General features: G+C 42.3%; 2 protein-coding genes across 8 annotated transcripts; one reads left to right on the top strand and one right to left on the bottom strand.

Annotated features, from left to right (window-relative positions):
* Positions 1-8: 8 nt before the first annotated feature.
* On the top strand, positions 9-21642 carry LOC135502733 (dyslexia-associated protein KIAA0319-like protein). Of its 6 annotated transcripts, XM_064795739.1 has the most exons (23): positions 9-68; positions 851-983; positions 2297-2599; positions 6038-7096; positions 9404-9439; positions 10336-10655; positions 10877-10964; positions 11246-11302; positions 13453-13551; positions 13782-13882; positions 14007-14094; positions 14211-14436; positions 15084-15148; positions 15272-15562; positions 15706-15838; positions 15945-16093; positions 16237-16388; positions 16533-16742; positions 16975-17072; positions 17342-17487; positions 18243-18365; positions 18636-18815; positions 18965-21642. In XM_064795739.1, the coding sequence occupies exons 2-23, from the start codon at positions 863-865 to the stop codon at positions 19108-19110; spliced, it is 4191 nt and encodes a 1396-aa protein (XP_064651809.1). In that variant the 5' UTR covers positions 9-68; positions 851-862; the 3' UTR covers positions 19111-21642. The 6 variants fall into 6 exon arrangements, with proteins under 6 accessions (XP_064651809.1, XP_064651814.1, XP_064651812.1 ...); XM_064795744.1 differs by lacking the exon at positions 9404-9439 and having other exon boundaries at positions 6038-6103; XM_064795742.1 differs by lacking the exon at positions 9404-9439 and having other exon boundaries at positions 6038-6946.
* LOC135502734 (uncharacterized) lies at positions 21643-25715 on the bottom strand. Of its 2 annotated transcripts, XM_064795746.1 has the most exons (5): positions 25395-25711; positions 23761-23937; positions 23415-23642; positions 22723-22881; positions 21643-22380 (listed from the first exon to the last, which is right to left on the bottom strand). In XM_064795746.1, exons 2-5 carry the CDS (start codon positions 23917-23919, stop codon positions 22177-22179), a joined length of 750 nt encoding a protein of 249 aa, XP_064651816.1. In that variant the 5' UTR covers positions 23920-23937; positions 25395-25711; the 3' UTR covers positions 21643-22176. The 2 variants fall into 2 exon arrangements, with proteins under 2 accessions (XP_064651816.1, XP_064651817.1); XM_064795747.1 differs by lacking the exon at positions 22723-22881 and having other exon boundaries at positions 25395-25715.

Here is a 25715-nt window from a genome sequence, read left to right as displayed (position 1 = left end):
GATGTCAGCACCTTACGGTCGTCAAAAACGTCATCAGTTTGTGTGCACAAGCGAAGTTGGATTTCCAGGTAAATTTTACATTTTTTCTTCCGATTTCACCGATTAAAGTCGTTATATTTGCAGCAAAGCCACATTTTATTACATACAACTGTAATTAGTGTCATTTTCCACTGCAAGAATCACATGTTATGTGCTAGATCACAGCATATGTTGGATAAATGAGTACATAAAGTGAAATGTTGATGTGGTGTCGTATGCATTCCAGTAGGCCTAGTGCATCATGCACAGTCGTCACGGTTCTTGTACATTTGTTACACACGAGTCATTCTGTAGAGATCATGCGTCATCATTCTTATCTTGCGACTTGTACTTTGATGGTTGCCAATCGTAGTATATTGACCTGGTGAGGATTGTGTTCTATACCTGAAGATGATGCATTGACTGACCCTACGGCCTACCCTGTGACTGTGTGACGGTTGCAATTGCATACATGCATGTCTACCAGTACCGGTACTACGGGATGATCCCATTCTCCACTTTTCTCAAGCAGCAATTTGGGACTTCCTGACAGTTATTGACCAATCAGAAGAGAGCTATCATGCTTTTTCGGCACAGACAGCACAGCCATGATCACATACGGGGGGGTTTGAATTGATTGGTCAAAACCTGTCACCTGAGTCCTGACAGGAAGTCCTATATGTTTTCTGCTTGAGGTAAGTAGCGAATGCTCATTTGTTCATTGTGCCTGTATTTATGTTTGTGTTGGCTCTATCACGACAAACTCCGACTTGTTCGATGATGTCGACATCAAATTTTTACTAACCTTTACAAAATATCTTTGCTTTTTCAGCCATGGCAGAAGATGGCGTGTACAGTAAATAAAAATTCATTAATGTGGTGTGGACTATTGGTGCCCTCAATGGCCATGAGATTCAGAATGTGTTGGATTACGATTATGTTGGTGGTGATGAACTTTGTTATAGGTGAGTACATGGCATAGTAGGCCAATATGATGAATGTATCAGTTCTTGGTCACATTCATACATGTTCCTATTTAGGGTCCGTTCAAGTCAAGTCATTAGGTCAACAGGTAGTTGGTTTTTATTGCAGGAAAAACTAACAGACGGAGAGGTAATAAGTAGTACATGTAAAAATAATAGTTCATATTGAGCAGATAATGTGAGCTGTATGACCCACTTGTTGTACAATACGTGACACTCTGCATTCCAATTAGAAAACATCGAATGAACAAAACAGAACATGGGGAGGTCCTCTTCACATGTGTGAAGTTTTACATCTATGATACAGTTATTACACCGGTAGTTGTAAAGATTCTGTGATGCGATCTCCACAATTTCAAGTGAACATCAAAGTAGCACATAGTCTGGGCATAGTATCATGTAGTTTACAGCAGTTTTCAATCTCGAAAATAGCGTCAACTGGAGAAGGTCACATGACCCATGTTTTATGCAGCGGGTTGCGTTGTGAGATGTAAATCAATGTTCTAAAATTAGACTAAATAATTTAACAAGCTGCTGGACAGCATCTGTTAATAATGTTCAAAGTACTGATAGATTTTCATGGCATTGCAGTCATTGATAATAACATCAAGTGAACAAATTACTTCTGCTGTGAACCATTTTAGCAATAATTACAAGGTCATGATTTACCATTTGGGCAATGAATGATATCATGACACGATACATTGAGTCAGTGCACTCCGTGCGCATCATGACCTCATATCACATTGTGAGATGTTACACAAAACTATGTGCAAAAGCAGGTCTCATTGACGAAATGGTTAGTTCGTCTCTTGATCACCGTTTCACAGCATGCGCTCAGGAAAACACAGCTCCTGCAGCTGCTAAGGCCTTAAACTTTCACATAATGTACCGGTATCATCGAGACCACAAACAACTTTATCAGTCATCTGATTAGAAATATTATTGCTCACATTCTCATAACACCATGTATTCAATCATGTAACAGCAGAATTTGAGAACAATGTAATGTAATCTATCGAATCAAATCACCCGACAGTGAATATTCAGGCAGCATTCAGTCGTGTTTGATCTGATTGATGACATCACGTCATTTAGCGATTGATTTTTATTTTTAATTGTGGTATGCATAATGTGTTGTAGTGTTTGCACAGTTCAGTGGCAGCCAAACAGTGCACTTTTGGTAGGAGAGATAAAATATCAGTTGAAAGCTAACGTTTTTTGAATCAATTTTGAACTTATGAAAAAATTTAGCTCTGAAAGATGAACTTATCATATGCTTTTTGTCACTTCAGGTTCACACGCCAACCTTTGCACCAATCCCTCGCTTCCCGCCATTAACAAAGTGACATTTGAACATTCCACGCCGAAGGGGGGCATGGCCGCGGGGAACTACACAAAGGATCCTTACGCCCTTGATTTTGCGAGCTGCGTAATCTCATGTTGCGAGCAGCCATCTTGTAACGTTGTGTTTATGTTCGATACGGTTTGTTATCTGATCGAGTGCAATGTTTCTGATCCGTCGGGATGTGATCCAAAGTATCGAAAAGATGACAAGTTCCAGAAGACATATGTCGTATTGGTGCGGGAAATTGCAGGTAGGTGTCGCTCAAAATCAGAGAGTGAGTTTTGGTGTTGTGCTTTGTATTCAATAGTCCCTCCATCAAGTCAAAATTGTGTATTAACAAGCTCTTCCAACTCATCATGTCTGTCTCTTCTAGTCGATATATGTTACCTTGGTTATACCCAAACATTGTTTGGAAGAGGATGCTAATACCTTGAGATTAGACCCAGACAAACCTTAATCGGAACGTCTTGCCTTTTGTCATGGCTTGCTTGGTTGGCAGATGACAATACCAAGACAAGAATAATGGAAAATAAGCCAACGTGCCAAAGGCAAAGCTGTAAATGCGATTATAATGTTTAGTCACCAAGGAAAATCAGTCTTTTATCATGTTGGCAAAGATCTGATTACATGTATGGTAGATTTATCTTTGATACCGATATTGTGGGATAAATGAGGGCTTTTGTTATGTCTGTCTGGGCCTTGGAGCGAACTGTAAAGACATGTGTGACTATAGGAATACTGGGGAAAGGTCTCACACTTTCACCACAAATTTGCCAAAATTCACTGTGCATTTTGTCTTTGCAACATTTCAATGCAGCACTGTGTATGAATCTGGCCTGGCACCGATGTGTCACCTTCAGACCCGGGTTGCCGTTAGTTACTGTTGGTTAGATTGCTTGAGACTGGTGAAAGCGTCGGTGTCCTAACGCGAGCATAAAAACTGGTCAAACCTTGTCGGAGAAAGTAAGTGGTGGGTTATTGATGAGAGTTTGAGGTCTTGGTGGGCCATTCATCATTTTGTGTTGGCAGCTTTTTCCGTTGGTGGTGTTCCGAGGCAGGTACAGTAACCAGAGCAATTGACCCTACCTCTGCTGAAGGTCAGTGCAAACAAGCGAGCTGTGACTATAGTCGCTGCAATGTGTGACACTGTGGCCTGTGATACTATGCTATAACCCCTGAGATCGAAGCTGGCAGACCAGTCAACATCCTGGTGTAGAGTTCATTCATGTCTTCCACGCCAGGATATTTTATCTCTCTGATAACATCTATACGAACATTTTGATGAAATGCCGTCGTAATCCTGTCAGTAATATCCGCCGAGGCGTAATTCAATTATTGACAAGATCTTTTTAATTTATCGAGACTGCATCGTCTTGTTGGGATGACAACTTCTTTTATTTGGATGAGGTGACGGTTTGGCTGACTTATACCGCAGTCTATACATGTAGGTGGGTTGGCATTTGAAGTGGCGTCCAATAGCAGACCTTGGCACAGATTCAAAGTCCATAAAGGAACATTCGACCAAAAACAAAGAAATAATACGACTGGTTTCGAGACAAATTTCGAAAGATCAGACGGCAAAGTTTCGCTTGCTCTATAAAACCTCCCTTGTCCAACAGAACCACTATCTTCAAATGAAATCTGACAAGTGGCCTGGCCTTAGCTTAATTAAGAGCAAATTCTTGGAAAGACAATTTCGAAATCTTGCCATAGATTTTTGCCGACTTTGGGTTTTCCTCCGGGTCTGATACATGTAGCTCTCAGCACTTCATGTATCGTCTGAGCTCTTCAGTCTCGGAGATAGAAAAGGTCAGACGGTCTCCGTCGGTTGTTCATGGCGTAATATCCCGTCATTTTCATAACTAGCCGAGATCGCGATAGCCTATCGCTCCGTGATCTGATATAACCATGATTAGTGTTCACCCAATGTTGATTAGAAACGCTGTACAATACTGTAGCATTTCTTCTGACCTGCATTGCAATATGCATTCAGCTTTGTATGGGACCGTCATGAATGGCGAGTGCTCTTAACGTAATATCGTAAATTCACACCGCACTGATCTGTTTACTATGAATGCTGGGTAATTGGCTGCCATTTGATTACGAGTTGTTAGTAATAAGAGATGGATGGTGCTCGTGGACGATCGTTACTATTGTCTGTCGTTCTTGTTGATACGGTTTGCCATCAAGCTAGAAATGAGCCAAATAGTTACGACGGGTGTTTAACCTGATCGTCAACAACTATCACTCGGTCAATAATCAACAGCCCAACCCTCATCCTGAGCTTCCACGTATCGACCCATCTTTAGATACCGACTCTGCTCGAGTGTCTGGGTCTCAGATTTGTTGACATCGATATTGGAAAAGTCACCTCGGTGCTGTGAAGAACAGCCGAAGAGTATAAGTCGAAGTACGGCTCCCCAATCAATCCCTCGACCCATTCAAACCAAATGATTTATGCGCTCCTAAACCTAATTCATAGACCTCGTAATATTCATTACGAGATAGCTTGTTGATAAAGTAGTTAGCTCCGTACATAGCATGCTAAGTGATCGGCCTCACATTATTGGGAAGGCTCGATGCAGATGGTTCAACAGGGAGCAATCACTATATAAAGAAACGTTATCGTTATTGTGAAAGAACCAATAAAGGGGTTTGACTCTGTCATTCTCGTCCCATAGATGCAGGAAACATTATCGTCATCGTGTGTATGACTCTCGGGGCGAGAATTACGCAGTTGGGGTAAGATTGATTACTAACTTGACATGAGAAGAATGTCTTGTGCGTTGTGTGTGGATATTGCATGCTATCAATGCCAGTATTGACGGGAGTGGTTTAGTGAAGGGGCTGTAAGCGTGTCACTGGTCCAGAGCGAGGGGAAAAGACCTGCATTCCTGCTGATGGTCGTCAGATCTTTCCGCAAATTGACTGATCTTGTTATTCTGATGTTTCCAGCCAGACTGATACCATTACCTTGATGTTGATCAACGGTGTCATTGATACATTAACATTGACATTATCACCCCTCATCACTTCAATCAAGACTGTTCGATCGAAGCCCTCTGCGTGCAGCGTCATTAGCCATAAGGCTAAATGTCAATTTGTTGCAGTAGCCGCGAAATAAATCGATCAGGGCAGATACAGCTGTCATAGACTTAAATTAACCCCACGGTCAGATACAGGGTTATAATATGAGAGTTACTCCGCTGTCCCAGCATGTTGTTCGTGGATGATTCTTACCTGCTTGTCAAAGGTAGTTCCAACTCGACTGTTCTACCTCGTGATATTGACACGTACCGCCTCACTGTGATTTGATCAGTCGTGTTGTTGATACATCATAGCCTCTCATCACTCCAATCAAGAAAGCTAATCAAAGCTCTTACTGTGTGCGCTATCATTAGCCAAAAGGCTAAATGTCAATTAGTCGCAGTAGCCGCAAATTGGATCGATCAAACGTGTTTCTGGCCATGATCGAGGCATGAATAGGTGGTCATTATCGAACCGAGGCCAAGGCCGAATTTTGATGTGACTTTGAATGTTAGTTTTACTTGTATGTGGATGTGAGCACGATGACGACACTTTATTTTGACTGTCTGATGTATTTAGTTATGTCTTATCGTATTCTGTTGAATGCATGATTGTCGTCATTTGTTAATTGTTGTCTTTTTCTGTTTTATTCACATTTTAGATTACACGTACTCCACCACCACAACGCCCTCTTACGACAATGAAGCAAACCAGAACGGTTCGCAAGGTAAAATGAATACTCTCCTGTCCGAGATTGCTTCGAAGTTAAAAAAGCACAAGATGAACAATTCCTCATTTGAGAGTTTGAATAACGTAACTGCGAATATGAGAAATATCAGTGCATCTGACAATGTGACTGCTAGCACAGTAACTGATGGCGTAAACGCTCAGCCTAATGTAACGCTTAGTCCTGCTGCCTCTGAGGCTCCTGATGTTGTTAACAGCACTACGACTTCTGGAGAGGCATCTACTCCGAGTGAGACATCACCAAAGTCACCAGAGAGCACAGCCGAAACTAACGAAGTGAATAGTGTGAATCGCAGCCCAGTGGATGATATGACGCCAATGTTTTCCGATTCTCTGAAAAATAGCAGTGAAAGTCATACGACAGAGATGAAACCAGTGGAAAGTACTACGGCTGGTTCCGACAACGTTACAGCGACTGGTCCTCCTAAACCAGAATTTAAAGGCAGCAACTTTTCAACGAGTAGTCCTGTGAATACCACGGGTGTTAGCAGTGCAGAAAACTCGACTACTCTTGTGGGAACTAAGACTAGTGTTGTGGAGAACACTACTGGTGATGCAGGCCACACCAGTGTTACAGAAACTCCCACGAGTGCTACTGAAGCACATTCTGGAGTCACAAAGAATAGCTCAGGTACTACAGCACCAGACGTCCCACCAAGTACGACACCAGGGACAGACGAGACTCATACTCCCAGTAGTACTGAGTCACCGAGCAGTACAGTGACATCTCAAGGAGCTGACACGACAAAGACGACGGATGCAGAGAAGGCCGCAGATCTGTTGAGCTCTTTGAAAGGCTTGCTAAACAATGACACCTATGCTGGTAAGAGTAAGCTAAATCATAGTGCAGATAACATCACTGTGGCGCCCCCTAGTAGCCATAGAGAGAACCATGTATCATCGGGGACAAGTACGACCAAGGTTTCCCCGACTGTAAAGCCTACCACAGCAAATTTGGAAGCGCTGATCAAAGGTATTGCTGAGTTCTCTTTGCTTGGCATGGCATGGGAGGCTGGTCTGGGAGTTCATGCCGTGCATGGGCGTTTGGTCTGAAGGTGGTGACAGGAATCCCCCCTCCCCCCGCCCTGATCTAAAAATGAATGCCTCCTCAGAGCCTATCTTTGTGTTTACTGTCTACTGCCACCTTTTGAATTGCGTGCCCATTGTGCTGTAGTACCTGTGATTGAAGAACAAAGAAGTGTTTGCCATAATCTGTTAACAAGTATTGAATGAATTGATCCTTGTCCTTGGCTTTGCATGACTGCTGGCATGATCCCCTAATCCCGTGTAATTTGGCAATGACATAAGATTGGTTAATGTCCTACTTGTATTACAGCCATGCTCTGCTCGGGTGTAATTAATTAACTTTTGTGCATGTCAGACGATGGTATTGACGTCTGCTACCAAACGCCTCTTCTGATCAGAATATTACCAAGTCAGTATCGTTGAACAGAATGCTAATTCAGCGTGTTGTCTTACTAAAAGCCAAATTTTTTTTTCTCGGCAACACGTATTTATATAAATGAAAAGGCAACGTCTCACACTGAATCAGTTTCATTTCCTGAGTGAGTAGAAGCCTCGTGTTTACTTTCTCGTCCTCCATCATCTGGTGCCCGGCGTTCTTAGTCACAGCAGCTGATACTATATGCAGTCAACTCTTAAAGGACTTGTGGCAAAATTGACATTGTTTCCACTAGAATTAAAGGAGGAGTGTCTCGAGAAACTAACAGCTGGTTGTGAGAGTTGTGGTAGAAACCTGTCTTAGTGTGGTAATATCTCAATACAATGTTCTGTGTTATGGGTATTAAACTCATTCGTTGAGATACCTCCTTTAACCTGTGGTGCATATACATCTTCTTACCTTTTCATATGTTTCATATTTGAGTGTGTATCTTTAGTTTGGCAGTTATCTTTCATATTCTTTGCACATTCTCTATTTTGCTAATATTTCTTTGCATTTTGCATTTTTGCATCTTTTTCATTGTTTTAAGAATGTTTTCCAAGCTTTGAAACTTGTCACCTGTAAAAAAACCGGCAAATTAACTTTGCTCAAATGTTATGTGAAAAAAAATCCATTTAATTTGGAGAAATTTGAGCGCAAATCAATTGAAGACAGCAGCCCGGCTGATTGAATTAAATTATCAACGAGCTGAAATCGTGGGAAGAGTTTAGCTTGAAAGATGCCGGCCGTTCTTATGCATGCATGATTAACGACTGCTTCGTCCCGTTGGTATAAAGTGGTGATATACCATCTCGCTGTGGTTCTCTCTTACTGTGGCTCTTCTGCATCGCCTGGGGGTTTATAAAAAGTGGATTCATTGAGTTCTTGTGTAAACGGTTGATGGATGCTAATTGAATGTTTTCCATGTGGAATAGTGAGAAAGTTTGTCAGCAGGATGTGGTGTAGGACGCTTGTCAACACGTTTATTCAAAGGCGGATTGCGTCTTCCATCTTCTATAGCGCTTTCTCTTGATATCTTGAACCATGCTCACAGTGCTTTTGGGAATGATTGCTATCTTGGCCTGAAATCTATCTCAAGTTTCAAAGAGCTGCTATGATGCCCTCATTTGAACACAGCAGCAGAGAATCAGACGGCAGTCAAACCTGCCATATGGCGATCATGAGGCCGACGCACGCTGCAGCCCCTATCTCACTAGTCATGTTGACACTCATCGTACAATGATAGTAGTACCATCCTCTTGCTACCTCTGGTCCTGGTAAGATGCTAACAGTGAAGATCGGGAAAACCTTCTTATATCCCAGGCACTCAGACAAATCTTATCCTGACTGATTGAGGGCTAAAGTGTGTCACATGTCACCTTAGAGGTAATTGGACGAGGTTTTGTCCATAGACAAATGAACGAGCAGTGTCAATTATACTTGTGGTGAAAATGATGTTAAAAAGATCTCATTCTAGTTTCCATTGACTTGAATAACATGATCAGGCCATATCACCAGAACAATTGATCGACTGCCAACTGATTTGTTCTCAAGTCATGCTGCGACTAGTAGGTTGCTAAGCAACCATGACGTAATTTCCTTTCCACGCTGGGCGGACTTCCTCAGTAAAAAATCAAGGGTCCCATTGGGGGTGATTATGGGGAGTGATGAGGTTTCCTTGAGCGATGTAATGGTGAGGCTGGCCTAGCCAGACACTGTAGCAAATAGGGCAAGATTAATCCTATTTGTTCTTGTTGCGTGTATAAACTGAGAAGATGGGTCAACCTCGTCCGCAGGGCTGCTCAATGCCGTAGTTTATATATCTTCTGCTATTTGCAGATTTTGTTTTAGGCAATGGAACGACCAATGGGAGCAGTGAGTATCTAATGCATTGAATTCATTGTTGGGGATTTTTTTCTCGAAACTATTTTTTAATACTTCGGTGTTTTATTAAGGTTCTTTCAGTAAGGCAGGCAGACAAATGCAGGCCTTGAAATTCATTTCAAAAGGGCAGAGCAGTTTTTGCCAAAGAAGGGCACTATTCCTGTTGCAAGGAAAAGCATTTGTCTCCATTGCCTCCCTGAATTTCGAGCCCTGCAAATGTTTTGCTACTAATAATAGCTGTCATTTTAGTGCTTTCTGTGGCACTGAAGCACTTCTAACTTGCTGTGCTTTCCTTTTAAAATTTTAATGTTAAAAGCATTATCGTACTATAACATGTCAGACGCTTTCAATGAGAGATGACGTTGCGATCCCAGAATAATAAATATTTCTATTTAGGGTCCCCCAGAGATCTCTAAGTGGTGTATTGATCGCCTCTGTGAATACTTACGATGTTCTGGGAATAATCGTCTGCTGTAATATTGGGAAAACAGAATGTGACGTATTTTAAGGCTAAATGTTGTTTATTTGACCCAGTGCAAACGTTTGGATATTAAGCCCCTCTGACTTTTGCGGAGCAGGATGTTGGAGAGAAGCCATTCAATGTGTCCTGCATCATTGTCGGGTAGTGCTAGGTGTGTGGTGTGATCATTTCAATCTCCAACAACGACACTCGGTGATGGAGATTGCATCAAAATGTGCGAATAGCCCATCACAAGCCACCTGACTTTGATGGTCCATCTCCCCTCCCATCCTGGCTGCTAAGAAACCTCCAACTCTGTCATTTGTATAGAGAGATATCCAACTCTGTCTCTTGTGTTCTAATCAAACCTATCTCGTATCTCGTATCTGCACTTAATCTGACAGGTTACGCCCCCTTTATTTTGCAGAACTAACTGATCTGGTCAACAGTCATAATACGCAATCCGTCAACAAAAAACCCAAAGAACCCGACCATACTCAGGAATCTCCAAAATCGACGACGAACGCAGCGTCAAGTCTTCCATCGAGAAAGAAAGATATCTCGTGTATCTATGGCCTCAAGGATGAGTGTGAGCCCCATGAGGAGTGCACGCCCAAGAATTCTCGGACGCGCTCTGGGTTGTGTCATTGTGTTGAGGGGTACACGAGGGATACAGCGTCTGGCTGGTGTCTGTCTGACTCCCGGGAACGTACGTCAGGGACGACGGCTGATCAGTCATCTATGCTGGTAGGTTTTAGAATGGGATTCCTCCTCAGGCAAAGTGTGTTTCTCCTTCCTCTAGTTCATTCATTCACGAAGAACAGAGATGCCACACCAATAATTCTAAACGTCTGGTCACATGATGTCAATGTCTGTAATGGTAAATACGTTCAGCCTCGTTATGACTTCAGTGCTCCCTGGTGACGCGACTTTTGTTTTTGTCGTATATTGTCGTATATCTCTTCCAGCCGACTCCAGAGAAGAAGAGCGGTAACACCTCAGGGACACCCCCACCAACAACGACAACAACGAAAATTACACCAACCTCGCCACCAGGTATGTCAGTGAAGAACTTGCAAGAAAATAATGCCGATCTTCTCGCTAAATTTTGTGATGGGTTCATGATTGGTCAGCTTATACCCTCACATGACCAAATCCTTGAACTCGTTAAAGGCCTCTGTGATCTGTGTCATCGCAGCCGCTGGCTACTTTCGGCCATGTGGCTTTGGAACATTTTTACTCAAACAAAAAACATCTGACGAACATTTCCACAAGGTGAAGGTTTTATTGTCTTTTAACCTTTTGATGTCTTTCTTTACTTTTCACTTACTTGTTAGGTTCTGTTACCACGGTTTCCTCTGAAAATAAACAATCAAAAACCGTCAACCCAGGAGGTTTGTAACAATATGACATAGTAGATCCTATTTGCATCCCAGAGTTTCACATCCTCATCCTTTGGTTGTTTGAAACAGCAGAACTGTCTGAGAAAACCCCCCAGAGATTGCACCTGACGTGTGAGAGATTTCCTGGGAGAACATCGTAACTTTCATTTTTGGACCTTCTTGCTCAAGAACTTGCTATTCTGACAATCCAGGGCATCGATTTCTAACGAGTTGCGAGTATTTGAGGTTCCTCACAGTCTCTCTCTCTCAACTGGAGAGGTTTTCTCAAGCAGTTCTGTTTACTGATGAAAAGGTTATGGACCACCTTCTCTCAATACAAGTTTGCTAATATCACATATTTCCTTGGCTGGTTGTTCAAAACAAGTGTTGTCACTTACCCTGGTGATAAGGAGGTGTTGTCTCCTTCAGTTACGTCCTGAGACTTGACGACAGGAGAAGTTAACACTGTTTTGAACAACAAAGTTTGGGCCTGATGGTTCAAGATGACTTGGTTACCAACTTGGCGTTGACTTTAGCTTGTTGTTCAGTCTAGTATAGTAGGCTGAGCTGAAGGTGATGACACCAAGTTGAGTTAAAACCAGCTCAGCAACCTCCCTCATTCTGAACGACCAGGCCCTGACGAACAGTTATATGCAGTGATGTTGAAAGTTGCTGATAATGTACTGTGATCAGTTGACTGAATTCAATGCAAGATAATGTCAACATTTTAAGCTTCCTCGCACCGAGAATGGTTTCTGCACAGTTTAGGGTTGACTGAAACTAACATCATGACATGAACTACTGTTACAGGCGAAGTGGATTTGAAATAAGTCAATGAAATAGACGTTAGATCTATTTCATGCAGTCAATGCTCTTCATATGACATGTGTCACATTGGAAATCCATAATTTCGTCTGTAACTGAGCTCAATCATAAACAGCACAGCTTGGACTGGACGCGTTTTCTATGCCTTATGTTACAAGGCTCAGATTTACAATGTGTGATGTCATAAATGGTATGTGGGAACAATCACCGCCTACTTCCATTTGGGTTTGGGTTGACTTACAGGTCGTGTGATATGGTTGGTATTGGCAAACTTTATGAGGTTGAGTCTTCATGCATGCTGCCTGACAATGGGGCATGTATGAGCTTATATCAATCAGTTGATCACAAGTATGATTCAGACTAGATGTGAGAGTGATGGCACCTTAGTTGGTATTGAGGGTTGTGACATGTAGGATTTAGGCTAGTTGGGAGCTACCAGCTCCTCAGGAGGTAGATTGGACCCAAGTCCTGGGACAAGTTTTCCCTGAGGTATATGGTAAATATAGATCACGAGTGACGTGATTTGCCTGTAGAAATTGGAGTGAAACTTCCATTTACCTTTTAGGAACCTCACCCTGGCCATGCATTGGTGCTTCAAGGAGAAGAAATGACAATTGCCAACTCTTTTTCAAACACTTTTATTGAGTAGGATGTCAACTCATAAGTTTCCCTTCATTTCACTTGAAAGTCATTGAGTATGGAATGTTTTTGCCATCCATTTTCTTCCACCTGAAAGAGATGTCATAGCAAGTGCATGATCTTCATTGGTTCTGGGAGACGTCTTGATAATCATATAGAATAGAGCTTGTTCATTGCCACAAAATGATCTTTGGAAGTTATGATAATATTGGTTCCTTGTTTGGAGAACTTCACAGAATATGCTCGAGTTCTAATTTCAAATCTGAAACCTTTCATTTGCTATCACCAGTCTTCCTAATCTGCTCTTCTTCCCCTTACCATTTCCTCCTCCAGCTCCTTGCCGAGAAACTCCTCCTTCCCGTCTCTTGATTCTCATTCCCACCCTTGTTACGAGAAGATGTGTTGGTCTTGTCAACTCTTGAGCCGATGACAAGACCTGTCTGTCTCCACAAGTCTCAATCTAGCTCTTCTTTCATGATCCTAATTGATTTCTCCTTCAAAGCTCCAACTTATGGACCATGATGTTGAGGAGATATCTGGAGAAATTATGCCTATATATTGAAATGGAAACTCTGTGAACAGGAGCTGAAGTAACAGGAATTGTTGTAAAAATGGCGGCCGAGGACCACTGCAACGATTGGCTACGACTTTCTTCGTCACCAGGTCACTGAACTTATCATGAATACTTCTTATTCCAGTGATGCAGTTGGTCGTGTCTGCCGGCAAGAACCAGAAGATTCAGCTACCGAAGAATGAAGCCACATTGTCAGCATACGTTGTACCAGAGGCAGCAGAAGGTAACCTTTCACCAATAACGACAACAAATCTCATATTGATACTGACTTGGGTCAGACTAGGTCTCAACAGAGGCACTGGGATATGATGAGGGCTCTCAGATAGGGTCTCTAACTGGGAAACAGAGTTGGGGATTTACTGATTAAAGTCATCTCACTTGGTTGTGAGGGAGACACACTGCTAGACAATACATCGCTCAGTGTTCTAATCTCCACATCTTTGCCTGTTATAGGTGAGCCGTATCAGTACCTATGGACGCTCATCGCCCACCCAGACGGAGCTGAGACCGGCACAATGCAGGGGAAGAACACCAACAAGCTCAAGCTTTCAAATGTGAGTACGGTGTTTCTGTGAGGCTGAGTTCTGCCATTTGGGAGGTTAGGATGTTTCCATATCACGTCATACAAACAATTTGAAGGCATTCTTATTCATATCGATACGTATTTCTGATTTTTAGGTCATAGCTGGGCTGTATACATTTGAGGTTGAGGTCACAGCCCCTGGCAAGTATGGCAAGTCGACGGTCAATGTCACAGTTTTACCAGGTAAGTGTGTCCTAACCCAAGACGGATCAGATATCACTGCCCAGCCTTGTTGATGGAAGAATTGTTCACTTCTATATTGATCATGGGTGTTAGACTGTCTTTCAATTCTGTTTCAGTGACGAGAATCAATCAGTCTCCCGTGGCCGTCATCAAACCTCCCTTCCAGGAGATCCAGCTTCCCAACTCGGCTGTCCTCGACGGCTCAGAGAGTACCGATGATGACAAGATTGTGAAATACAACTGGGAGGAGGTGCTGGGCCCGCTCGAGGAACAGAAGTTGGAGAATAGTGATAAACCCATGTTGATGTTACCCAAGCTTGCACCGGGCAAATACAGATTTAAGTAAGTGCTTATGGGTCGGTATGCCCCAGATTGAAGTACCAGGCTACTCGATTAAACATCTGATTACTTTATTTGCAGGTGTATAAATTCCTGTTCTCACAGTGCCCATTCCTATGATTCAGATTTCCCTTTACAGTGAACTTCCTGGTAGTAATGTGATTGCTGCAGTGGGCTCCCCTGCCCTGTATTAACCCTTCGTCACCATTGTCAGTCATTGTTGTGAAACTGACCATACACTTGACGTGGTCAGTGAAGCTTGTTGTGTTTGTCACCTGTTTATGTTTGATGATGTAATTGAGAGTGACCCCTCATAGCTACCATGTTGGCCTGGACCAGAGCAGAGTCTTTTACCTCTGTCACTCACTCTGTGCCATTGTACTTATGTATAAAGTATTGTTGTGTTAATCCCATGATGTAACTGGGCTCGGTGCCTCCAGTCCTCCTGGCTGTACATTTGGCTGTGTGACCATGTCATGTTGGCCTGGATCCAGAGCCCTTCACCCCCTCTGTGTGTCTATTGTGTATTCATGTGTACATGATATACTTGAATAGTCATGTGTATATAAAGGTACAATAGGCCTATTGTGGGATGATATCCACCATCTTTGTTCTTGTACTTGATTTAACTTCTTTGTTTGTTTTTCCAGACTGACTGTTACTGACTCAGATGGAGCAACGGACTCAACAGTTGCGAACGTCACTGCACTGAAAGGTAGGGTCTACCGAACAGATTTCAAAAACCTCAAATCTTTTTTGGGAGTAGGTTTGAAATGTCTTGAATGTACCATTTAATGTCATCTAAAACTAAGAAATGTTAATATTTTCTGCATTCCAGAGGTTGACTACCCACCGCAGGCGAACGCTGGCTCCAACATTATCATCAGCCTCCCCCAGAACTCAGCCATCCTCTACGGGAACAAGTCAACAGACGATCACGGCATCGTAGGCTACGAATGGATCAAGAAGTCTGACGGCAAGAATGAGCTGACGGCCGATGTGAAAGGTGTGCGGAGCCCGAATCTACAGCTGAATAATTTGGAGGTTGGCGATTATACGTTTACATTGAAAGTGACAGACACCGGAGGAATGACGTCCACGGCAGATGTTCATGTCTTCGTGAGGCCAGGTTAGTTGGTTATGGAACTAGTATCAGTTGCATTTATTGTATTACCCCCTGTAGAACTTGTAACCCAATACACTTCAATACTTCTATATACTTATAACAAGGGTTCAACAACTCTGTTTGACACAAAATGTTTATCTTTTCAGAACAAAATCAGCCTCCGTTAGCGAATGCTGGTGAAGATACCGATGTTATCCTACCCAAAACATCGGCCATTTTGGATGGTAGCAAGAGCACGGATGATCAACAGATCGTCAGATACCAGTGGACACAAATCAGGTACGCCAACAAGTTTCAAAATCTGTCAAAATAAAACTTGCATCATCTTCGGTCTTGCTGTCATTTTGCTCATGACGTCAAGTGACACTTATGTTTTCTCATCCAGTGGCCCTGGAGGTCTAGCGATACAGGATGCAGACAAAGCAGTCGCCACGGTCACCAACCTCAAACTTGGAGACTACCAGTTCCGGCTGACAGTGTTTGATGTGGAGAAGGTTCAGGCTGAGGACTCGGTCAAGATTCATGTCAAAGAAAGTAAGTATATGTATTGTTGGCTCAAAAAGTGATGGAATTGTTGAAATAATGTGAAAAACTACCACATTGTCATAGTCCTGCTTAGAATCTCATAGATAGTGATGAATGTAAAATTCTTGCTAATCAAACCTCGTCCCTTCCAGATGGTAACCTCGCACCCACAGCTGACGCAGGAGGTGATAAAATCGTATACCTTCCACGGCACACGATATTTGTTGATGGGTCAAAATCTACAGATGATAAAGGGATCACTGATTGGCTGTGGACGAGGGACGATGCAAGCTTGGCAGCTGGGGTAAGAGATCTCTTCTTAACTTCAAGAAAGACGTTGTAATTCAGGCATGGAGATTTCATGAGATTCTTGCATGAAATAGTAAAATGAAGCAGAGATATGATCTTGACATTCGTATTTTGACAAGCTACTGAATCTTCATTGCAGGATATTGCCAATGGTTCTGATCACCAGCCTATCCTTCAAGTCACCAACATCGTCGCAGGACGTTACGTCTTCATTCTGAAAGTCACTGACGCAGATGGCTTGAACAACATCGATACTGCGTCCATTATCGTCAGGCAGGATAAAGAGATTAAAAATCTCGTGGAAGTCCATGTTAAAGCCGATCTGAAGACTTTTACTGAGGCAAATAAGGTGTGTTTCACTTGGTGCGGGGGGACATGTGTTTCTGATGAAGTCTAAGGTCGTGAGGATGGGAGACATTCTAACCTTTAACCATTGGGCTCTTCTCAGAGGTTTCAGGTTAAACTCGGGTTGAGTGTGAAGTGATAGCCTCTACTGTTGTTCATATCGGACCATAAACCCACTGTTCATGTCAAGTTTAAAATCGTTCTCTTGTTCATCATTGACCTTTTCCCTGTTTCAGAAAAGTTGGGCAAACCAGCTGGGTTTATTATTACACAAACCATCTCAGAGTGGCGACACTCAGATCGAGATACAGCATATTGAACAATGGAATGGCGAGTAAGTTGATCATCAATGAGACTTTGATTCAGAGAGGAGTGGTCATCTTCTCGTATGTGACCCGTCACAGCAAACCAGGCACATGTCACTCTGAGCTCAGCAGGTGGAGATGGACTGGTTGTTCATTTCACTGTCGTCTGCCTTTTGTGAAACATCATGAGCACATCAATTTCTTCCATGATCTCCTGGTGTCATTTAGGGCTGATATTCTTTGTGACTTGCACCTCAAGTTGTTTATCCAAACTGATATTTCGCCTCGTCTCTTTCAGTATGGTCATCTATTTCTACGTTTACATTGCTGGGCGGGCAAGCAGGGAGATCTGGTCCGGACCCAGCGTCGTCTCAATATTAAAAGAGAAACTCACAAAGCAAGCTGATATGCTTTATTATGCTGTATCTTTCATAGATACTGTAGGTAAGAGGTGTTTTCTCTCTCAAAGTGCCACCAATTTTCTGATAACCGCCAGCATTGAACTCTTCCTCTTTGTACAAAAGTCTGTTTGCATGGCTCTTGTACTCTGCAGATTTGAAGGGATTAGTGCCCCATCTACAATAGTGTTGGAGTGGTCACCCCTGACCATTTGTTAACCCCATGTCACCATTGTCAGTCATTGTTGTGAAACTGACCATGCTTTGTTATGGTGAGTGAAGCTTGTTGTGTCATGTTTGGTTAATCCCATGATGTAACTGAGCTGGGTGCCTCCAGCCCTCAGAGCTGTGCATAGGCCGTATGAACTCACCCTATGAACATACAGTGTCAGCCTGGATCAGGAGAGCACCTGACCCCTTTGTGGGACTATTCATTGTGTGTATTTGGTATGGCTGTTTCATCACCACTCCTGGTTATGTTGTCGTGTGGATATTACTGTTAGATAAAAGGGTAAGACTGCCAACAAAAGCTTTGCCTCCTCTCACATCTGTCCTCATGCCTGTTGTTTCATGCTGTACCTCAAGCTCACGAGCATTGTGCTCCTGCGTTCCTGAGGATGGCAGGATGTTCCTGAGGATGGCAGGATGTTCCTGAGGATGGCAGGATGTTCCTGAGGATGGCAGGATGTTCCTGAGGATGGCAGGATGACCAAGGTCTCTTCCTTTATTGAATAGGGAAATCTTCTCTAAACTTAAGAAACAATGTCAAGATACAATGTCATCATCTCGTCTCTGTTTCAGTCTGCCAGAATAACTGTTCCGGACACGGGACGTGTGACCCTGGCACCAAAAGGTGTCTCTGTGATCCATTTTGGATGGAGAACTTTTTCAAGGCACATTTTTTATATCGAGAATATAATTGTGGTAAGTTGAGATCTCTTTTGGTGGAACTACGTTTGGAAGGTGATTGGGATGACGGCCTGGTGTGACTGACTTGGCAAGGAGGATTCAGTGAGATTCATCCAGGGGTGGCTCGAGGATTAGGGAAGCATCCTGTATGACTCCACCCCTCACCAACCCCGTCCCCCATCATCAAGTTAGGGAGGACGGAGTTAATTTTGTGTTAGAGCTCAATAATTTCAGCTTGATTGCAGAATCCCTTCAAAAATGTTGACTTGAACGTTGTATTTTCAGATTGGAGTATTTTATATGTGATCATCGTCGCCTTCCTCATCGTGGTCGCCCTCGGCGCCTTCTTCTGGAGTATCGTTTGTCTGATTCGGCGCTATCGACGCATGCGGCCGAGGAAACGTCATCGTTATCAACTATTGGAGGAGTTTGATGATAAAAATTCTATGAGCATGAAGCCTAAAGGTAAGAATGACATCATGTTTAGCATCTTTGATGATGTCATGCCCAGTGTTGGCAAACTGGTCTAGTTATGCCAGAGGGTTCCACAAAAGCAGATGCGTCTGGAGGCCATTTTGGTTGAATGAACGAGACTTTCTCATCTCTACTTGCAGGTAAAATGCAGAATAGCAGTCTCATGGTGTCGGAGTCAGATGCAACGAGTGATGAGGAGACCATCTTTGTGAATAGTAAAAAAGCCAATGGGCATTTACGAAAAACCAACGGATTTCTCAAACATACGAAGAAGTTAAAGGCGTAGAATTCTCGGTTGATTCCATCTCTGTTTACCAAATATGGTATTGTGTATCTCTCATGTGTAGGACGTATGCAGGTTTTTGGCCAAGTTGAATTGGAATTAACTCAAAAGTGGTTAATTCTTTGGGTCCTGAAGATCAAATTCAAGGTCACAGAATGTTTGAGTTCAAATGTCATTTGAGAACCTTTGATTTCAAGGTCATTTGAAGGATGTGAGATTTTTGAAAGGGGGAAAGCCTCCAAGGTCATGCGTTGTTGACCTCTGAGTTGTGATATTCAAACCAAAGTAAACTGTATTAGGACCTGGATTTATATCAGTATATCAATTGGAAAAACTGTGATCTTGAAATTAAAGATTGGCATTTGAAAATGAAATAATTATCTGTAGGTGTACACTTAAATCATGGCATATATTTCAGATATTTCTGAGGTCAAAGCTAAGTCTTGACCTAAAAGCAATACTTAAGTCCAGTCATTATTATATGTGTGTATCTAGTTGCTATGGCGATAGAGGTGCAAGTAGTTCATCTTACCTCAAAGGTTAAGGTCATGGTGTGACCTTGAAATGTATAAATTTACAAAGGTCACGGTATGACCTTGAATTCTAACATCTGATCTGATGTGCTGAGTGGGAAAGTTTATTGGTTCTGAATTTTGTTTCTGATGATCAAAATGAACCTTCACCTTTAACTTTGTGGAAGATTTGAAAATTATTGTGATCTGTATATTGTCTAAAAGATAATGCTCTTTTTAGGCCAAAAAGAGAAAATTCTTGGGATTACCTTTACATTACATGGTGCTGTTCCAAAGGTGTTAGCAGGATCTGAGATTTCGTTTCTTAATTCCAGAAAACTTAATATTCACTGAGAAATTTCTTGGAACTCATTTCGCGTTTCTTAAGTTTGCATTTGGTAGTTTCAGGTAATTCTGTGTTCAAAACATATTAACGTTTAGGAGTACTGAACCCTCTTTGGTATATCTTGGCCTTGTATGTCCTTAAACCGTTCTGTGCAGAATGATTTTTGATTTTCTGACCAAAACATCTTGCAGGCGATCAGGTGATCATCTCAGTTGATTAGATGCTCTTTTGTTTATTTCAGTTGCCTAGCAACACAGCAAACATATCCACGGTATAGGCATGTGCCTTAGCTTTAATTCCAAATGTATATTTTTGCAGAAACATATATATGTATAGTGTACAGAGAAAAATGTAAATATTGAAATGTATAGGAAACAGGATTGTATAAACTTGTTCACCAGAAGCATTTGAAGAGGACATATTGGTTGAAATGATCTACAGCGGGGTAGTGCATTGCTATGGGAATTGGTACTTAGTTAGGTAATGGTTATCAGACCAAACATCGCAAGGGTGTAGCTAAAATAAACCTTGGTCGCTATAGCCTGATTCTGTTAACGCTACAGGGTGGTCCAGAACAACATTCGAGGTGCGATGTTTATACTTGAACGTGTTTCTGGAGTGCCCCCTGGTGTTATAAAGCACAAAGAACACGATAAAACATAAGAGTATTAACGCTTGTCTTCATGTGATACCGACGGCCAACGGTGGAAAGGCTTGCCGACTTGATATCGAACAAATCGTCTGTTTTCTTTTTCAACGAATGCTCAAGTTTTTAAACTGGACACAGCTTGTGTATTTTTCATTTATTAAACTTCTTATTTCTGTTTACATGTACAAAGCAGTGAGTTGCATACTTTGTTATTTTGTAAGGTCCAACAGAACAGATATTTAAGCAATACTTTACAATAATGCGGGAAACTATACTTGCGCTTTTGTTCTGGTTTGTTTTGAATTTGAGCGATGTTATCACACGGCGATGAACCTATTTGGATCTATGAGTAAACTGTCTTACTTAATTTGCAAGACCAACCTGAGATTCACATATTTATTTTCACCTGTCTTGTTTCTGTGCGACTCTATTCTCAGTTACCCGACATCCTAATTTGACATATCGATATTGTGAATGGCCAGCGACTTAAAAATACCAAATATTTTCACGAGTCCATTTGAATTCATCGTGCCAGAATTTTGCCTTGAAACTTGTCATTTCTAAAATGATATTCCGGCTTCATAGCACCCTAATAAGGGTCATAGTCTGCATGTACTTGTGCATTTCTATTGGATATGATATTGTATAGCAATATGTAAATTGCAGAATAGATGCATATTTTCTGTAATAAAGATGAATTATTTTTGCAGTATTTCACTATCAAAATGTCCTGAAGATGAACTGTTCACTGGCAAATTTCCATGGCCATTCCATTTCTGCGATTTTGATTGGAAAAACTAAGATTTCGTAATGTGCCACGATAAAAATAATAAAAAATTTTGAAAATTCTATTTTGAAATTTTTGCAAATCGCAGAAAGAGACCGGAATATTTGTTGGTTTCAGTACTAACTCGAGACATTTTAATTCTAAAGAGTGTGGCTTTATGTTAACATCTGGCCACACAAAATAAACAATGTCTGTCTGACCGCTGTACAGTGTAAAAATAAATAATTTATAAAAAACAGAATTACAACAAACTCAGTTTGTTTGTTTTTTCGAACTTCGCTATACATTTTTACTCCTGGGTATTCACACAACTAAAACAAAATCAACATCTAAAAAGACTTTGAAAAGAAAAAAAAAACACTGAAGAGCAACTGGTGACCAGTGGTAATTGATTCAGAACGAACATCTAGGGTACGAACATCTAGGGTACGAACATCTAGGGTACGAACATCTAGGGTACGAACACTCGGTAAAAAAATACTTTGATATACTGCTTGCATCATTTGAAAAATATATCACAGAGAAAATGAACAGCACATCTTTATTTGGATCAAACTCCCCTATTTCCATACTTGGGTACATCCCACCCTGAATATATCCGTCTCCTTAACCTCTAACTACAATTACTTTAACACACAATGATACAGGGTGTGTCTTATAAGGTAATGGATGTGAACATTCGAGCACTGTGGTTCCTTGGTTGGTATGTGTTGTCCAACCATCACCTCCTGGCATTGAAAGCCTTGCCAGTGTCCCGCTTTTAGTCACAATCAATTTACACCTTCATTATTTTCACATCCTGAGCTCGCTCCATTGCGATTATTGGCTCCTCCCCCATCATTAGCTGGTGGAATGGTGGCATCTTCACTGGCGGATTGAACAACAAGACATAACTCCCCTTCTCTGCATCCTCAAATTGGAAGTGCGGGAACGGGTTCGTGAACTCAAAATGGACGTCTCTCTCATTGCCCTCGCCGTCCTGAAAGAGAGGAGATTTGATTGTGAAGGGAGGAGTGTCTCCTGATAATTCTGCTCCAATATAATGTAGTTTACACTGTTCCAGGTAGAGGGCACTGAGGTATACACCCTAAAGTGTGCACGAACTGTTCAGTTCCCAAATTATTCAACTGTCAATTACAATCGCAAATTTTCAGGAAAACAACTGTTAATCAATATAAAAGAGGGTGTGTCCTGGAGGGGGGCATCCCTGAATTCCATTCTGAATTTCTATGGGTGTTCTCCCTGTAGCTTACTCTCCACCACAAGGTACAAGACGGCATGAAACATGGGGGTCAAGTCAAGAAGACACATTCATCTTTACCTGAATTGTTACTCCATGTATAATTCGTGGGGGTATGATGAAGCCTAGTGGCGGTGGCAGCATTTCCCGAATTATCAGGTGACGTGTAATTTTTCCTATAACCACAAATGGCTTGTCAGACATCATGTGATGTAGCACAATTTCATCAATGGTACAAACCTGACAAGGAAATGAAAGTGAGAAAGTAACGGCTAGGGCTGCATCCATCTTTGTTAAGGCTGAAATATGTACAGAAATGCCTGTAGTAAGGGTATGCGGTGGTGTAGTGGCTCGAGTCTCGGACAGTCGTGTATAAGGTTCCTGGTTCAATCCCCCTGTCAGCATGACCTTAGGCAGGTCACATAACACTACCTTACTTCCCCTAGGTATCTGCCTGTTTGAAGTGCTAAATGTTAGGTCGTCCCACTTTCTGACAAGACCCTCCGGGTTGTGATAGAATTTCTCCCAAAGGAATATTTTGTTGATGCTATCTGTGTCAGTGTATCACAGTTGTGTCAGTCCTCAATTTGCATTGGTTGTGACATTGTCTTTGTTTTCTCCCACAACTAAATCTAACCGAGGTCTTTGATTGTGATTAGGTTGTACTCGGGCCTTCTTTTGCACTAGCCACAGAGCTCCTGAAGTAGGGGCAAGGTTATTATGATTGAGTGTAGTTAGAGGTGACACCATATAAAACTGTCTTGATGACTTACATCATGACCCCCAATCAACAGCTTGATCCGTTCAGCAAACTGTTCTCCCTGGACCAACCACTTCACAATGAGGCACTGCCAACGATGATTCGTGGCATCTTGCTTCTTGCATGTCTCTGAACAATACGTCACAATCTGACAGTTGCAGTCATCACAGGGCTTCACCGAGGCATCTCTCCTCTTGCAGACCACACAGGCCTTGTAATTAGTGCTCTGAGTGACTGACTTCTGAAAGACAGCAGAAAAATCATGATTATCTTCCGACACTCAACGCTAAACAATAGATGGCCCTACACCTTCCCAAACCTCAAAACACCCTCTCCCCATCTACGACATGAGTCCTTACCTTACACGAGGCCTTATGTCGAGGCCAGTCCAGCTTCTGACACTCAGCACTACAGTAATGGACGGCTCTACACTTGCCACATCTCTTCATCTTCTCCTCCTCAATCCCACATGTCTCACATGTATCGAAGATGATATCAGTAACCTCACACGCAGCCATGGTCAGTTACTTTACACCCTGGAAGATTAATTTTTTAAATACATGAGCAATGGGGAGGGACCATGCATGTCTTGTAGGGAAACCCTCTCAGCAGGAGATAGCGTTGGTACTGACCAATGCTGTCCTTGGAGGTGTATATGTCCTGACCAAAGTTCAATTAAACCCACCAAAAATTGACTAAGAGCTGGTAATTTGTGGGTCATCAGTCTCCAGTCTGAGCTGGTAATTTGTGGGTCATCAGTCTCCAGTCTGAGCTGGTAATTTGTGGGTCATCAGTCTCCAGTCTGAGCTGGTAATTTGTGGGTCATCAGTCTCCAGTCTGAGCTGGTAATTTGTGGGTCATCAGTCTCCAGTCTGAGCTGGTAATTTGTGGGTCATCAGTCTCCAGTCTGAGCTGGTAATTTGTGGGTCATCAGTCTCCAGTCTGAGCTGGTAATTTGTGGGTCATCAGTCTTCAGTCTGAGCTGGTAATTTGTGGGTCATCAGTCTCCAGTCTGAGCTGGTAATTTGTGGGTCATCAGTCTCCAGTCTGAGCTGGTAATTTGTGGGTCATCAGTCTCCAGTCTGAGCTGGTAATTTGTGGGTCATCAGTCTTCAGTCTGAGCTGGTAATTTGTGGGTCATCAGTCTCCAGTCTGAGCTGGTAATTTGTGGGTCATCAGTCTCCAGTCTGAGCTGGTAATTTGTGGGTCATCAGTCTTCAGTCTGAGCTGGTAATTTGTGGGTCATCAGTCTCCAGTCTGAGCTGGTAATTTGTGGGTCATCAGTCTCCAGTCTGAGCTGGTAATTTGTGGGTCATCAGTCTCCAGTCTGACATGTAGAACATGTGTAGACATTTGGTTGAGTCTCTCAGAGCAAAACGCAATTTGTAGTGTCTCCTCCAGGGTTTCGTGAGTTTCCTCATCAGCCTCAGGTAGGCCAATGATTTTGACAGGACCTCAGTTAGCGCCATCTGAGCTAAAAAAGTAGAACTACGCGATTACTTAAAATTAAAAATTGCCTCATGTGAGATGGTTATCCCCTTTGCATGTTAGGGGAGAACGGGGGACGAATTATTCCATGAACCCCAAACATGGTACTGCCGACCGTTGCCGGCCACAGCGTCTCTTTGTTCAGAACTTACTTACTGGGTAGGACCCTTTTATGCAGTACAAATTCTCGCTGCATTACTCCTGTGTGGACGTTCCATGTGCGTACTATGTAGTATGACTGGCCAACGGCAGGGGAGCCAGGAGCGGTAGGGTCCGTGCACATTCTGTATACTGTCTATACATACAATTTCGTGATTTAAAAAAAAATCAATGCTGGGAGTTTCATCAAACTTTGCAGAAGTTTAGTCCAATATCTCGTCAATGTCATAAGTGAATTTGAAAAAGTTCCAATGATTCTAAATTATATTATTAGCGTTTTCATGAGACAAGTCAGAATTTGACACAATACGGGGCCGCGTCGCTGATAAGGAAGACAAAGGCTCACCTTTTTCACCTTCAGAATGCCGTTTCTCAAGTCTGAATTGCAGAGCTATTCTACCTCCCGCTTAAACGCTCTATAAAGGTTCTCTTTCCGAAATGAGAACACAATCTCCTCGAAATCTTGGCGCGAAAATAAGACACGTCTTGAACAAATTATAGGATCCTCACTCTTTCTCCTGACGATTAGATATTTGTCGACAAATTTAACTGCGCACTGTCGAGTTTCGTTTTTGGTCTCGGAGCAAATCATTCTGCGAATGTTTTCAAAGCGCTTGAACATGTGAAACTACAACCGATTACCGGGAAAACCTTGGATGAATCCGCG

This window comes from Lineus longissimus, chromosome 19, assembly GCF_910592395.1.
Source record: "Lineus longissimus chromosome 19, tnLinLong1.2, whole genome shotgun sequence".
Classification (NCBI taxonomy): Eukaryota; Metazoa; Nemertea; class Pilidiophora; order Heteronemertea; family Lineidae; genus Lineus; species Lineus longissimus.
The sequence above is the reverse complement of the archived record's forward strand: the minus strand, read 5'-3'. Positions and strand labels throughout refer to the sequence as shown.